Source organism: Erpetoichthys calabaricus, chromosome 4 (assembly GCF_900747795.2).
Source record: "Erpetoichthys calabaricus chromosome 4, fErpCal1.3, whole genome shotgun sequence".
Taxonomy (NCBI): domain Eukaryota; kingdom Metazoa; phylum Chordata; class Cladistia; order Polypteriformes; family Polypteridae; genus Erpetoichthys; species Erpetoichthys calabaricus.
Window position 1 is genome coordinate 271,092,656 of NC_041397.2, and position 12,895 is coordinate 271,105,550.

The window sequence follows — 12,895 nt, forward strand, 5'->3', positions numbered from 1 at the left end:
TTTTAAAAAAGCAAGTGTAGCTGCGTTTTCCCAAAGTTACCAAAGTTCAGCAGCTCTAACTTAAAAAATGGGATTCAACAAAAGCCTGACGCGCAGAAATGATTCCACAGACAAAATATCTTTGTTTTTAAAAGTTTAGTTAAATTTCAAAGTAAAACAATTCACACAAAAAAGAAAATTAAAATAGCAAAAAAAGGAAAAATTTATAATAAGAAAAGTTCAGTTCTAAGCTTAATCTTGTTACATCTTAAATCGTTACTATTTACTTAACATTTCTGAACCATTTCAAGATGTTTCTGAACCATTTCAAAACGGTCAGAAAACTGTATGCTTATCTCATTTCTAAGTTGAAAATGGGTCTTTCGAGTCCCTGTTTACTGGGACCTGTTTTAAACTCAACTAGATCTATTATCACACTGTTTCTCAGTTATAGCAAGAAGGTTCTACCTCTTACTAACTTATAGGGGGAAAAGACCATACCATTGTCTATGACTATGGAAGAAATTATATTCTATTCAAATTAAGCAAACATTAATATGAGTTTAACTCAAAACTTTAACTTTCTAAAATTGGCTCTTACAACAAGTGTACGACATCTTAACACGTAGATTTGCTGTTGCCCTCCAGAAACTATGACTCCACCCATGATATGTTCTTCGTGTATTTATTTATTAAATTAGATCATTATTTTTATACAATGCTGCAAATAGATCATGTATTCATGGTGGAGTTAATTTCTCTATTTTTAAACTTTAGGTGTTCCTGCCTTGTGCCCTGTGTTGGCTGGGATTGGCTCCAGCAGACCCCCGTGACCCTGTGTTTGGATTCAGTGGGTTGGAAAATGGATGGATGGATGGATAAACTTTAGGTGCTTGCTTGAAGGTTAAGCTAATTTTTCAAGGCCATGCAATTAACCGGTGGTGGTCAATGAACCTGGAACTCTGTATATATTTTTATTTGTACATGAATTGAACAATGGATATACTCTTATATATGACTTAATATAATCAGCCTGCCTGCCATGTGACTAATGCCAAGCTCATTAATTCTAGCTACATTTAAAAACATGTTTACAAATCAATTAGTTGTATAGAGTTATTTTTTGCTGCAATTTTTATTGTAATGGTAACTATTGTAATAATTAAAGAGAACATGCAACAGAAGTTGAAAACACAGCAATCCCAATAGCAAAACTCTAGAGATGAATAATAAAAAGAATATGCTAAACAGAATGTTTGAAATGAAAAGTACGGGAAACTGTAAAAGTAATAATGAAGAATGAAATATAATACAGATAATTTAGTTAGCACTGGTCTCCCTGAGGAAATTCTTCATAAGCCTGCTCCTCCCAACATAAAAACAAAGCACTGTAATATATTGCATAAATATTCTTGTACTTGCAATTCCAAGAGAAAGTGTTTCAATTGTCTTTCTCAAAGCAGTAAGACATATTTTTTATATTTTGATTTATAATGATGACTATAGTGGTGAATCCATTCCAATCATCTAATTTGTAATAATACTAAATTCGCCTTACAAGCAGACAATAGCTGTAAGGTGAAAACTCTACAACTAGGCAAATTTATGCAAAACCAATAATGTTTGTAGCAGTAATGTACATGATAAGTACAGAGAGCTCACTTCAGGCAAATGTGTTTTATATACTATATATGGCACATCTCTAGGCCTAGTATAAATTAAAGTGAGTTAGAGCTTCACCGTCCAAGGAGATTTAAAAAGCACATTTCTTTGACATACTGCATTGGAGTTCCAATGGTTTAAACTGAAGATGTTAGAAACTTACAATAAATCAAAAATCTATATATACGTATATATAAAAGTGTGTATGTATGTATGTTCCAGCATCACTTCCGAACGGCTGGAGCAATTTTCATGAAACTTGGTACACATGTTTCTCATTGGTCGACTAAAAATACAGTATGGTGAACTCAACCCTAACCCACCCCTTCTGGGTAGGATGGGGGGTGATCTTGCGGTCTTGTATGTATGCATGTTATCATTCAGTTGACACTCAGAATGACCACCGGAAGGCGAACTGGAGGTGACTGCCAGCATTCTTTATGCCTGAGCACCACTGCGCCCCTGTTACTTTTGAAATTAAATATACTTGGCCAGTCAACTGGATGATAACATACATACAAGACTGCAAGACAAGCACATTAGTGAGTTGTTCATTGTTTGTTAATTTATTTTTATTTTTAAAGTTGTGTTTTTTTTTGTTATATTTTTCTCAAACAATTAAAAAAAAACACTTTATTTTCCTCCTGGGCAACGCTGGGAATTTCAGCTAGTAAATTTATAAAATAGAAATGAAAATCCAAGGTATTTTATTAGACAAACCTACACCTTTCTTATGAAACACATATAGTTAACATAACTATATTTTACATATCACATATTGTATTACCTAATTAGTTATTAGTTTTGCATACAATGTAGACAGGATTCAGAAAGTATTCAGACCCCTTCACTTTTTCACATTTTGTTATGTTGCAGCCATTTGCTAAAATTGTTTAAATTCATTATTTGCAACACTCAATACCCCAGAATGACAAAGTAAAAACAGGGTTTTAGAATTTTTTGCAAATTTATTTAAAAGAAAAAACTGAAATAGCACATTGACACAAGTATTCTGAAAATTTAGTATGACTCTTAATCACTGAGATATTTCTACACCTTGTTTGGTGTCCACCTGCAGTCAATTCAATTGATTTGACATGATTAGACATGATTTGGAAAGACACAAACGTATCTATAGGAGGTCCCATAGCTCACAAAGTTTTAGAGCAAAAACCAAGCCATTTGGTTGAAAGACTTGCCTGCAAAGCTTAAAGACAGGATTGTGACAATGCACTGATGTGGGGAAGGCTGCAAAAGGTTCTGCAGCATTGAAATCTCCCAAGAGCACAGTTGCCTTCATAATTCTTAAATTAAAACAATTTTGAACAACCACAATTCATGTAAAGCTGGCCACCTAATCAAAACTGACCAATTATGGGAGAAATGCTATGGTAAGAGATGTGACCAAGAACCCAATGGTCAATCTGGCTGGTCACTTGGGCTGAGCTCCAGAGAACCTGTGTGGTTATGGAAGAAACTTCCAGAAGGATAACTATCACTGCAATATTCCACCGATCTAGGCTTTATGACAGAGTGACCAGACAGAGGCCCCTGCTCAGATACAGACACATGGAAGAGAACTTAAATGACTCTCAGACATTGAGAAACAAAATGCTGTGGTCTAATGAAACCAAGATTAGCATCATGTCTGGAGGAAACCAGGCACTGATCATCCCCTGTGAAATAACATTCCAATGATGAAGCATAGTAGTGGCAGCACCATGCTGTGGGGTTGTTTTTTAAGTTTCAGTGACTGGGAGACTTGACAGGGTGAGAGAAAACTGAATGGAACAGTCCTCTGGGCCTCAGACTGAGAAAGAAGTTAACCTTCCAATGGGACAATGACTTTAAGCACACAGCATTGACAACACAGAACGGGCTTAGGGACAACTGTGGGAATATCTTTGAAATGCCCTGCCTGAGCCAGACATGATTCAAATTAAAGACCTCTAGAGAGGCCTGAAAATAGCTGTCCACTGATGATCTTCATTCAACCTGAGAGAGCTTAAAAGGACATGTAGGGGAGAGTGGCAGAAAATCCTCAAATCTAGGTGTGTAAGCTTGTCAGATCATACTCAACAAGACCCCAGGCTGTAATCAGTACCAAAGTACTGAGTAAAGGGTCTAAATACTTGTGTCAATTTATTCAGTTTTTTTACTTTAAAAAAATGTATAAACATTTCTAAAATCCTCTTTTCGCTTTGTCATTCTGGGGTAGAGTGTTGATGGATGGGGGAAAATGAATTTAAACAATTTTAGCATAAGGCTGCAACATAGCAAAATGTAAAAAAATAAAGGAGTCTTAATGTTTTCTAAATCCACCATATATCTGTTTATAAAGCAACATGTCTTTGATTGATTCTCTGACTGACTGTCTGACAAGAAATTTTTGGCTCTTTGTAGACAACCTATGGAAAAAAGAGTTTCCCTAACAGATCAATCTCATGGCCCTGAGGCCCAGAAAACTCCAACTTCACTGAACAGTTGATTTAATCACAAAAAATGGAGTAAGAGGGATAGTGTTTCATGCTGAATTGTCAGAAAGGGCAATCATAGTGCCAGTCTACCGTGTTTAGAGAATAGTGCAGAGGGTTGCATGTCAGACTCCAAGTCCGCCTGTGTCCTTTTTTATTTGATCTTATTTAAGTTTTGCATTCTAAAATATATGCAGAATAGTAACCATAAACATCATGATAGTGATATTAAAAATCAAAGATTAATTTTTATTTTACCCCAACCCCATATTTTCTCAAACCAAGCCATCAGTAATCTATTTGTTTCTGATGCATTTATATGTGAATTTATTTTATATTAGTTTACTGCATATTTTCTTGTGTATTTTCCACTAACGTCTTCTGTATTTTGTAATTTAAACTGATTATATTACTAATCTACCTTAGGAAATCAGAGCCATTGTCGACTCTCTCTGCATTATTCCTTTTTTGTTCAGATGTCTGAATTGGTCCTGCACAATTACTGTATTTAGTTGGAATTTTTAAAATGATCTCTTTTGGACATAAACATGTCATTAGTTTTCATACAATTTCTTTTTCTATTTATATTATCATGAAAATAGTGTTACCCTTTCCTTCTAGAATATACAGAATATACACACATACTGTTTGTCTTTAAACTGTTTTGGCTTTTTATCCATTTTGCACACTAAAAACCTCATTTCAGCCCTCAGATGGCATCTTGCCTGTCTGTTGTCTGTTTGCTTATACATCATTGATCCACAAACAGCCGAGCCAACTTTTCACAGATGTGAACGAAGACATGCAGGTGATGGGTGTAACAGAACAAGATGCAGAGGACAGAAAGATATGGAAGAAGATGATCCGCTGTGGCAACCCCTAATGGGAGCAGCCGGAAGAAGAAGAAGAAGAAGAAGAAGAAGAAGAAGAAGAAGAAGAAGAAGATGCTTGTAGAATGCTGTTGGTCCAACTTAATATAGGCTAACTAGCGTTTAAAAAAATTTGTAATGGGGGCAACTTAAAAAAATGAGGTTTTATTCCAAAATGGTCAGTCGTAATTAAATTTTGCATTTATAATAACGTTAAATCATCTTAAAATTCAGGCTACCTGGCATTTCAAAATTGTCAATGGGGAGGGTGGTAGTAAAGTGTTAGGAGCAAAAAATGCATCACTCAAAGTTCATGAAATTTTTGCATGCATATTACTGTTGATACAACTTAAAATCTAGACTTTAAGACCTTTTGAAAAGTTTCATCGAGAAGAAATGTTGTAATTTTATGGCAAAAAACAAAAAACCACATTAGCACAGTATAACCATTTAACCCATGCAAATAAACTTGGCATATAGTTCAGGTCTGCCTTTATTTACAGGGAAAGCTACGTTGCTCATCAGTGTTTCAGTGGAAACAGCAGTGGGGAGGGGGTGGATGAGGTATGATGAAAATTGGTCATCACTCAAAAACAGCTGTGTCTAAGTTCATGAAAATTTATATTTATGTTACTGTTTGTGCAATGTTAAATATAGGCTTCATAGAGTCTCTAGAATGCCACTGGGTCTTCTAATAGGAGTGCCAACACCACAAAAAATGCATTACTCAAAAACAACTGAATGGATATTCATGAGGTTTTACATGAATATTACTGTTAACCAAACTATGGAATTTATGGTGTTGCAAAAGTGTCATCCATGAATAGGTGTTCAAAAAGAGGAACAGTTAGGAACAGTAGTTCTTCCCAGCTTAAATGCCATATCAGTGATTTGGTTAAATAACATGCTATCTCGTTTATTAATGTGGGATTAAACATCTATTTGTGAAATCACAGTAAACCAGATAATATAAAAAAGTAGCATTCATGGTCCCAGACTAACAAGAGTTACTACATTTATGGAATCCAATCACACAGAAAAAGAGCAAATTCTAAACTCATGAGAACAGAGAAATTGGTAATTATCATAGATAGTACAGGTGATGGATGGGACACTTGCATTTCCACCAGTAATGACAAAAAGGTTAATGTCATAGCAGCAACTAGAGAGTTTAATGGAAGAAGGCACTTGTACCAAGATGAATTTAAAAAAAATAGAAGGTAGCCCAATAGAACAAAAAATTATAATGAGACAAAATTCTCAGGACACAGAAACTATTTATCGACCAGCCACCATTACTGGCCAAGGTGAACGTCCTATTTACTGCCTGCATTTTGTATCTACAGCTGCTCTGTACACTGAAGTTGTCATAATGTTATAGCACTGGGGCACTTTTCACTTGTGATATACTCCCAAGTACTGCAACATCTTCTCAGTCACACGTCCACCTTTTATGTGGTTCCCACCTCCTTTAATATGCCCTGTGCTGGGGAGTGCCACTCCCTGAGACTACCAGTTGACTGTAAGTCCTGCAACTTTCTTTTTCTGTTGGGTCGTTACAATATTTAAAAACACTCAAGTAGTTGCTTTCTTACTCTTAATAGATTACACAAATAGTGTATACATTGGCAATGCTGAGCCATATTGGGAACATTCTTTATTTGTTTAGTCCTTTTGAAGATACATGTTGATGCTACACTTCACTACCTATATTATATTTAAGTTGCTGCCACCCACCATACCTTCATTTAAAAGGACTCACTCTTTATCTTCCATTCTTAGCTCTCCATCTTCTTTCTCATCAAACTTATGTTCCATCATTTTACCACTATTTGCTTCAAAACTTGCTTCTCTAATCACTTAGTTTTCTGTACAGGTACTGTCATTACAAGATTCTCTCCCAAATGATTTCACCTATTATTCAGCACAGCATCCTTTGGGATGTCACATGACAAAAAATAAGAAGAATATCCTACTGTTGTTTTTCCACAAGATCGTGCTCTCCATATCTTCACTGAAACATTTTACTCTAACAAATGGTATCTTAAAAAAAACACTTCTGTGTTGTATTGTTCCAAATTAGTTTGACTTTACTAACCACCTCATCAGATCTTTGAATTTCAGGCATTATGACTTCCATAACAACAATAAGGGCAAGAAATCTAACTGCTTATTGAAAAACAAACAAGAGAAGGAAGCTTCTTCCACTCTTTGCAAAAATATACTGTAGTCTGGCAATACTCTATGAATTCTCCCTTTCAAAGGATAAATAGTCACTTCTCAGCAGGGGCCTGTATTTTGCATCTGTAGCCATAAACATTTACATTGCCCTAATCCATATATTGAAGGATTTGTCTCACAAGACATTTTTCAGAAGGGACCAGTATTGTGAGAGGATGTGATCCTATGTCTTACATTGTCAACTTGATTAACCCCCAGCAGAGTTTCTAGACCCAATCAGATGGACATTTTACACCTTTTTGATTACTTCATCAACCAGTACTCTATCCAATTGTAAACTTTCTCAACCAATCAAACACAAATCGAACTTTACCAAGCAGGAGAACAGCACCAGGTGCTCCTGACACTGCACTAACAATATGATACCATCATCAAACTGGCAGACAAATATGGTGCAGTGGTTCTCTGGTATTATGTCCTTTAAATTGGTTAGGCTTTGAAACAACTCTCTAACATACATATCTTCCTCTTACGCACACAGGACTCTACAAATGATTACCAGCAGGAGGTTGTATCTACTCATTCTCTTCTCATTAGCAAAAAAGAATTGCCTCCACATGCTAGGCCTGTTATTATTGAAAAACCCATAATTCCTCAAGCCTAACACCCTGTTGTTTCCAAGTGTATGTGTCATACAATTCTTGCTTTAGCTTTTGGTGACAGCCTAATAGGACCACTGATTTAAGGTCTTCCTTTACTGTATATCTAAAAGTCACTAATCAGGCACTCAAGTTGTTTGTCAGCTTTTGGTTTCAGTGCCGTGACTGCTTTATCTTTACCATAGACATTCCTTCTCTTAACACAGTCATTCTGCATGATGAAAGTCTCATTGCCCTTAGACATTCGTTTAATAGATGTCCAGTCCAGAACCATTGCATGAACTGAATCCTTACTTGAACTCTTTCTCTTTTGCTTTCAGCTTTTATCTCCGGGTGAATGGAGTTGCAATGGACACTAGAATGGGACCTACTGTAAATATGGCAATATTTTAGTTCCCTGGATATAAGACTATTTTATTCTACTCACATAGTACCTGATTCATATAAAAGATGTATCGACAACTGTATTGGTGCTACCTCATGCTTCATTAAGCCGTCTTCAACAGTTCATCAACAACTTTGCTTGCTTCCACCTAACATATTTTCCAGTTTCACAATCAATCTGTCTACCATCAATCAATCGTTTCTTGATGTTAGTTTATATATCTAACTTCCTAGGACTTACATCCCCCTACTCCTAATTTCACGGAAATTGACTCACACAGGTACTTCCTCTACAATTTTTCCTATGCCCAGCACACTAAAATTTGTCTTCCATTTTCACAGTTCCTGAGACTCTATCCTGTCTGCGGTAATGATGTTGATTTGTATTATGAAACACTTAGAATGAGGGGATTTTCATCAACAGAGGATAGATAGACTTTCAATATTGAGGACAATGCTTTCAACTAACCTACAGGATATAATGGGCTGTTACCCAGTGTGTCCACCAAGTGTGTTATCAGAGTGTTAGCTTATATATAACCTCTAGATAACTAACCGCTGTGAACTGAAGGTCTTAAGTCATGGTGTGTTATTAGCTGACAAGAAAAGCTCTATTTACTTATTTGTCTTATCTACAAATACTGTTTAGAATTGGGACTATATTGTATTGAGCTAAATAATTATGTTATAACATTACTTTTATATTACGTACATTAACTTATTTATGAATATGTGTGGGGGTTTTGGGTTACTGCAGTTCCATAAGTTTTTTAATTCTTGTAACTGAAATACAGTATTTACCTCACAGTTCGATCATTCTATTGTCTTTATTTTTTCCATTTACAGAAAACCTACAGACTGCTGTAAAGGTTTTTACACAAAGTCTTTAAGAAATAAACTTCCAGTTTCACAAAGAGTCCATAACAAGATCTATGAACTGTCAATGAGAAATGAATCTAACCCGCAAAGCTTTGGAAAGGTGGAAAGAAAGCTGGTGTACCCGGAGAAAAGTCTACACAGATGTGGGGGAAACATGCAAACTCCTCATAGACAATGACCTGTCACAGCATTGCTAATCAATGCATCACCATACAATGTCATTCTCACAAATAAATTGCTCTCATATTTTAATAACAAATAAATAAATCAATGTGTATTCATTTTGTGTAGCTTCTTTTATAAAAAAAAAACCACTGTAAATCGATAAAATGTAAGGCTTATACAGGTGAAGAATTTAATTGCCTGATGGCAGTGGGCAGAAAAGATCCCAAGAGGTGCTTCTTAGCATACCATGGAGGAAAAAGTGCTAAAGGTGCTCCATGGGAGTGACTGCTGGGGAGGATGGTGGAGATTTTATGTGATGGAAGCCATTTTTGCCAACATTCCCTTTTCCATAGTAGCTTCCAGTGTTTTCAGGGTTTGCCGGTAACTTTTTTCAGGCATTGTGCATCTTTTGAACTCAAGTTGCCTCCCCACAAAGGCAGCTACTATGGACTAATAGAACATTTCCAGCAGCTTGCTGCATACATCAAAAGACCCAAATCTCCTTAGGAGGTACAGTCTGCTCTGACAACTATGTTGTCAGTCCAGTCCAGCTTGCTGTTAATGTGAACCCCCAGGTACTTGAGGTTCTGCACTTGTTCTACATCCTCCTCCTGAATGGTGAGTGTACTCAGAGGCTTTTTGGCAGGCTGGAAGTCCACCATCAGCTCTTTTGTCTAGCTGATGTTGAGCTGCAGCTGGTTCTCACTGCACCGCAAGATGAAGTCCTCCATAAGCCTTGTATAGTTTGACATGTCTCTATTATTAATGCAGGCTATGATGGAGGAGTCATCTGAGAATTTCCCAGTACAAATCTGAAGGGCAAGCCTGTTGCTTTAAATTTTACTACCCAACCAGGAAAAATGTTGACATCTGCAGTTTGAACACTAACAAAGAAATAACATTTTCTAGGTAATACATTTATATTTTATAGCATTTTTCATTCATAAATCCCACTTTCCAAACCTGAATAGTGTATATCTCACACTTTGTAGGGGTTAATCGTTTAATGCCGGAAAAGAACATTCACTTTGATATTCGCTGTTTTCCTGTAAATTGTATTGTTGATATATCAAATTAAAAATCTAACATTGGCCCGCGATTCATGGAGTTTTAATTTCGTACGCTTGGTATAATAATAAACATGTGGTGCCACCTAGTGTTTACATTTTTCATTGCTAAAAGTTACTTAAATGAAGTGACCGTTTTCTGCTCCAGCAGTTTCTCGTAATGTTGGAATGTTTTGAAACGGTTTAATTGTAAGATCACCAATACCGAGAGAACACGAAGACCCCGGGCAAATGCTAGATAAGACATACACTTACTGTAAGAACCATATGCCATGCAAACATACATAAAAAGTTACCTTTTCTTTTAAAAAGTATTTTTTTGATTAAAAAAAATCATTTGTACAAATTTTACGACAGAAAAAAAAATCTATGGGAACGGAAACATCCATATTAGTACTCTGAACCGTTCCAAGTCGCAACAGTTTATTAGTACGAGCAATAATAACACCAGAGTAAGGCAACACGCAAGGAACTTGAGGATTTACTAACAGAAAAAGATAAAAGTTTTCTCCATTTTGAAAGGGAAATTTTAATATAATATTTTATACATCATTAAAACTACTGTTATTGCTCTTGACGCCATCATAGTCCGCCCCGGCAAAATATGTATTGTGTTGCACAGATTTAGAAACCTAACAGTTTATCTGGGTATTCATCACCTTTAAGCAGTCACTCAGAAAAAACACTGGTCTTACGTCATTTCCAGGGGGAGAAGGATTGTGTTTCCGGGTCACTCTGATGACGTCACGTATTTCCTCTGAATTGAGTTTTGGTCATTGCAATGCGAGGAGAGCGAAGTTGAACTGTGTGGAGTACCTGCAGTGTAGCGTACTCATTAAGTGCGCGATTAAAAAAAGCGAAATAAAAGTGACAATGTGATTATTGTTGGCGTTTTGTATTTAACTTTGCTAGAATGTCTTTTTTCGTGGATTCAGTTATTATGTTCACCTCACAGGTAAACGTGTTTTACATCTTTAAAAGTATTTTTGATGGGAAACTGGTGAAAGAATCGTATAATATTATTATAGTTATTAATTAATCTTCGTTTTGGCCAAGCAAACATCGCTGTGAGGTTTAAAAAAAAGCACGTCGTGTTGCCCCTCAATCTTCTTTAGGGCTTTTGTATTTGAAAGAAGTTGGTATATTTTAGTTTATCATAATGTTAAAAAGGCCAGCGTATTCCATTTCGTACATAGAGCTGTGATTTTAGTATTAAAATATTAGGAGTCATTATTTTATTAGGCTTAGTGAAGAACAGTCGTATCCTCTTTAAAAGTTACATTCCCCTTTTCCAACTGTATTGCATTTGAGGTACAAATATGAGGGAAAAAATATCTCCGTAGAGAAAAAAAAAAGTCATTTGTTTAGAATTATTTGCCATTTGCTAGTGCTAATAATTTGCAAATTTCATTCAGACGGAGTGTTTCGTTGTTCAGTTACTGTGATGTCTTAAACGTGCCGGTACATGGAATGCTCGAATTCAGAACTTAGAACCCCGTCACTGTGGTTTTCCTACAGATATACACCTGTTACTTATGCAGACAAACTAGAAGGCAGAAAGGAAAATAAACTTTTAGGATATTTATAAATAATACTTCTGAAATGCAGAATGCATTACATTTTCTTTTGTTTGCGTTGCAATCGCTTTTACCCAAAGCGACTTACAGAAGATGTCAATGTAATCAAACATCAGTTAAAATTTGACCATCACAAATGAAGAGCTCAGAAGAAAATATAAGCTATAGTTATAATTCCTACGTTACAAAAAACCTAACAACTATCAGACAAAAATTCACCAAACGAGAGCCTTCAAACACTGTTCAACCATGAGGGAGTCAGAATTTCAAATGGATATGGACAGTTTGTGCCAGCAACTAGAAGATATATGTAAAAAGAGCCTGGGCAGAGATTTTACAGAGGGGGCATTAGCACACCTGAGTGATTGAGAAGGAGCATAAGACCTCAGACGTTTCTCCATATTTATGGATGCTGACCCATTGACTACTTTTTTAGTAAAGCATCAAGGACTTGAACTTAATAATTGCAACAGGAAGCCAGTGATCAGTAGAGAGGGAGTGACATGTGCATGCCTTAGTTGGTTGAGCACCAGTTGTGCCGCTGCATTAGTATGTTGTCCATTCTAGTAGTATAAACTGGAGTTCTCAGCTTTGAGCTCTACATTCCTCTATGGGTGCATTTTTTTGCAACACAATTTATCTTAAGAATTATACTGTTCATCATCTTTCTAGTTAAGCAGATTCTATGTATTCAGTCTGCTAACAAAGGTCCAAGTACTGTATTTTTATATTCATAAATGTGTGAATTCTACAAAGGTTTTTAATCTGATTGTTAAAAAATCATTCACTGATATTCAGATTTCATTTTAAAAAAATACTCTGAATGATGAGTACACTTGGCTGCCTTTTGTGTTAGATTCTTATTGTCAATCCACTTGTCTTTAAAGTCTGTTAAGGAGTAATAATGAAACAAATTAATATGAAGAAAAAACTACGTAGTGGATTGTTATTATAACAATAGTATTGGTATGCATCTGTCTACATTTTATTTGTGGAGAA

At 35.8% G+C, this 12,895-nt stretch overlaps 1 protein-coding gene across 1 annotated transcript in view; it reads left to right on the top strand.

Moving 5' to 3' along the window:
• Nucleotides 1-11,053: 11,053 nt before the first annotated feature.
• si:ch73-390b10.2 (Golgi pH regulator) overlaps nucleotides 11,054-12,895 on the top strand; it is a 38,275-nt gene continuing 36,433 nt past the window's right edge. Inside the window, exon 1 of the mRNA XM_028800794.2 lies at nucleotides 11,054-11,274. Within this exon, the coding sequence (XP_028656627.1) occupies nucleotides 11,233-11,274 (42 nt within the window). The 5' untranslated portion in view covers nucleotides 11,054-11,232. The remainder of the gene's footprint in view (nucleotides 11,275-12,895) is intronic.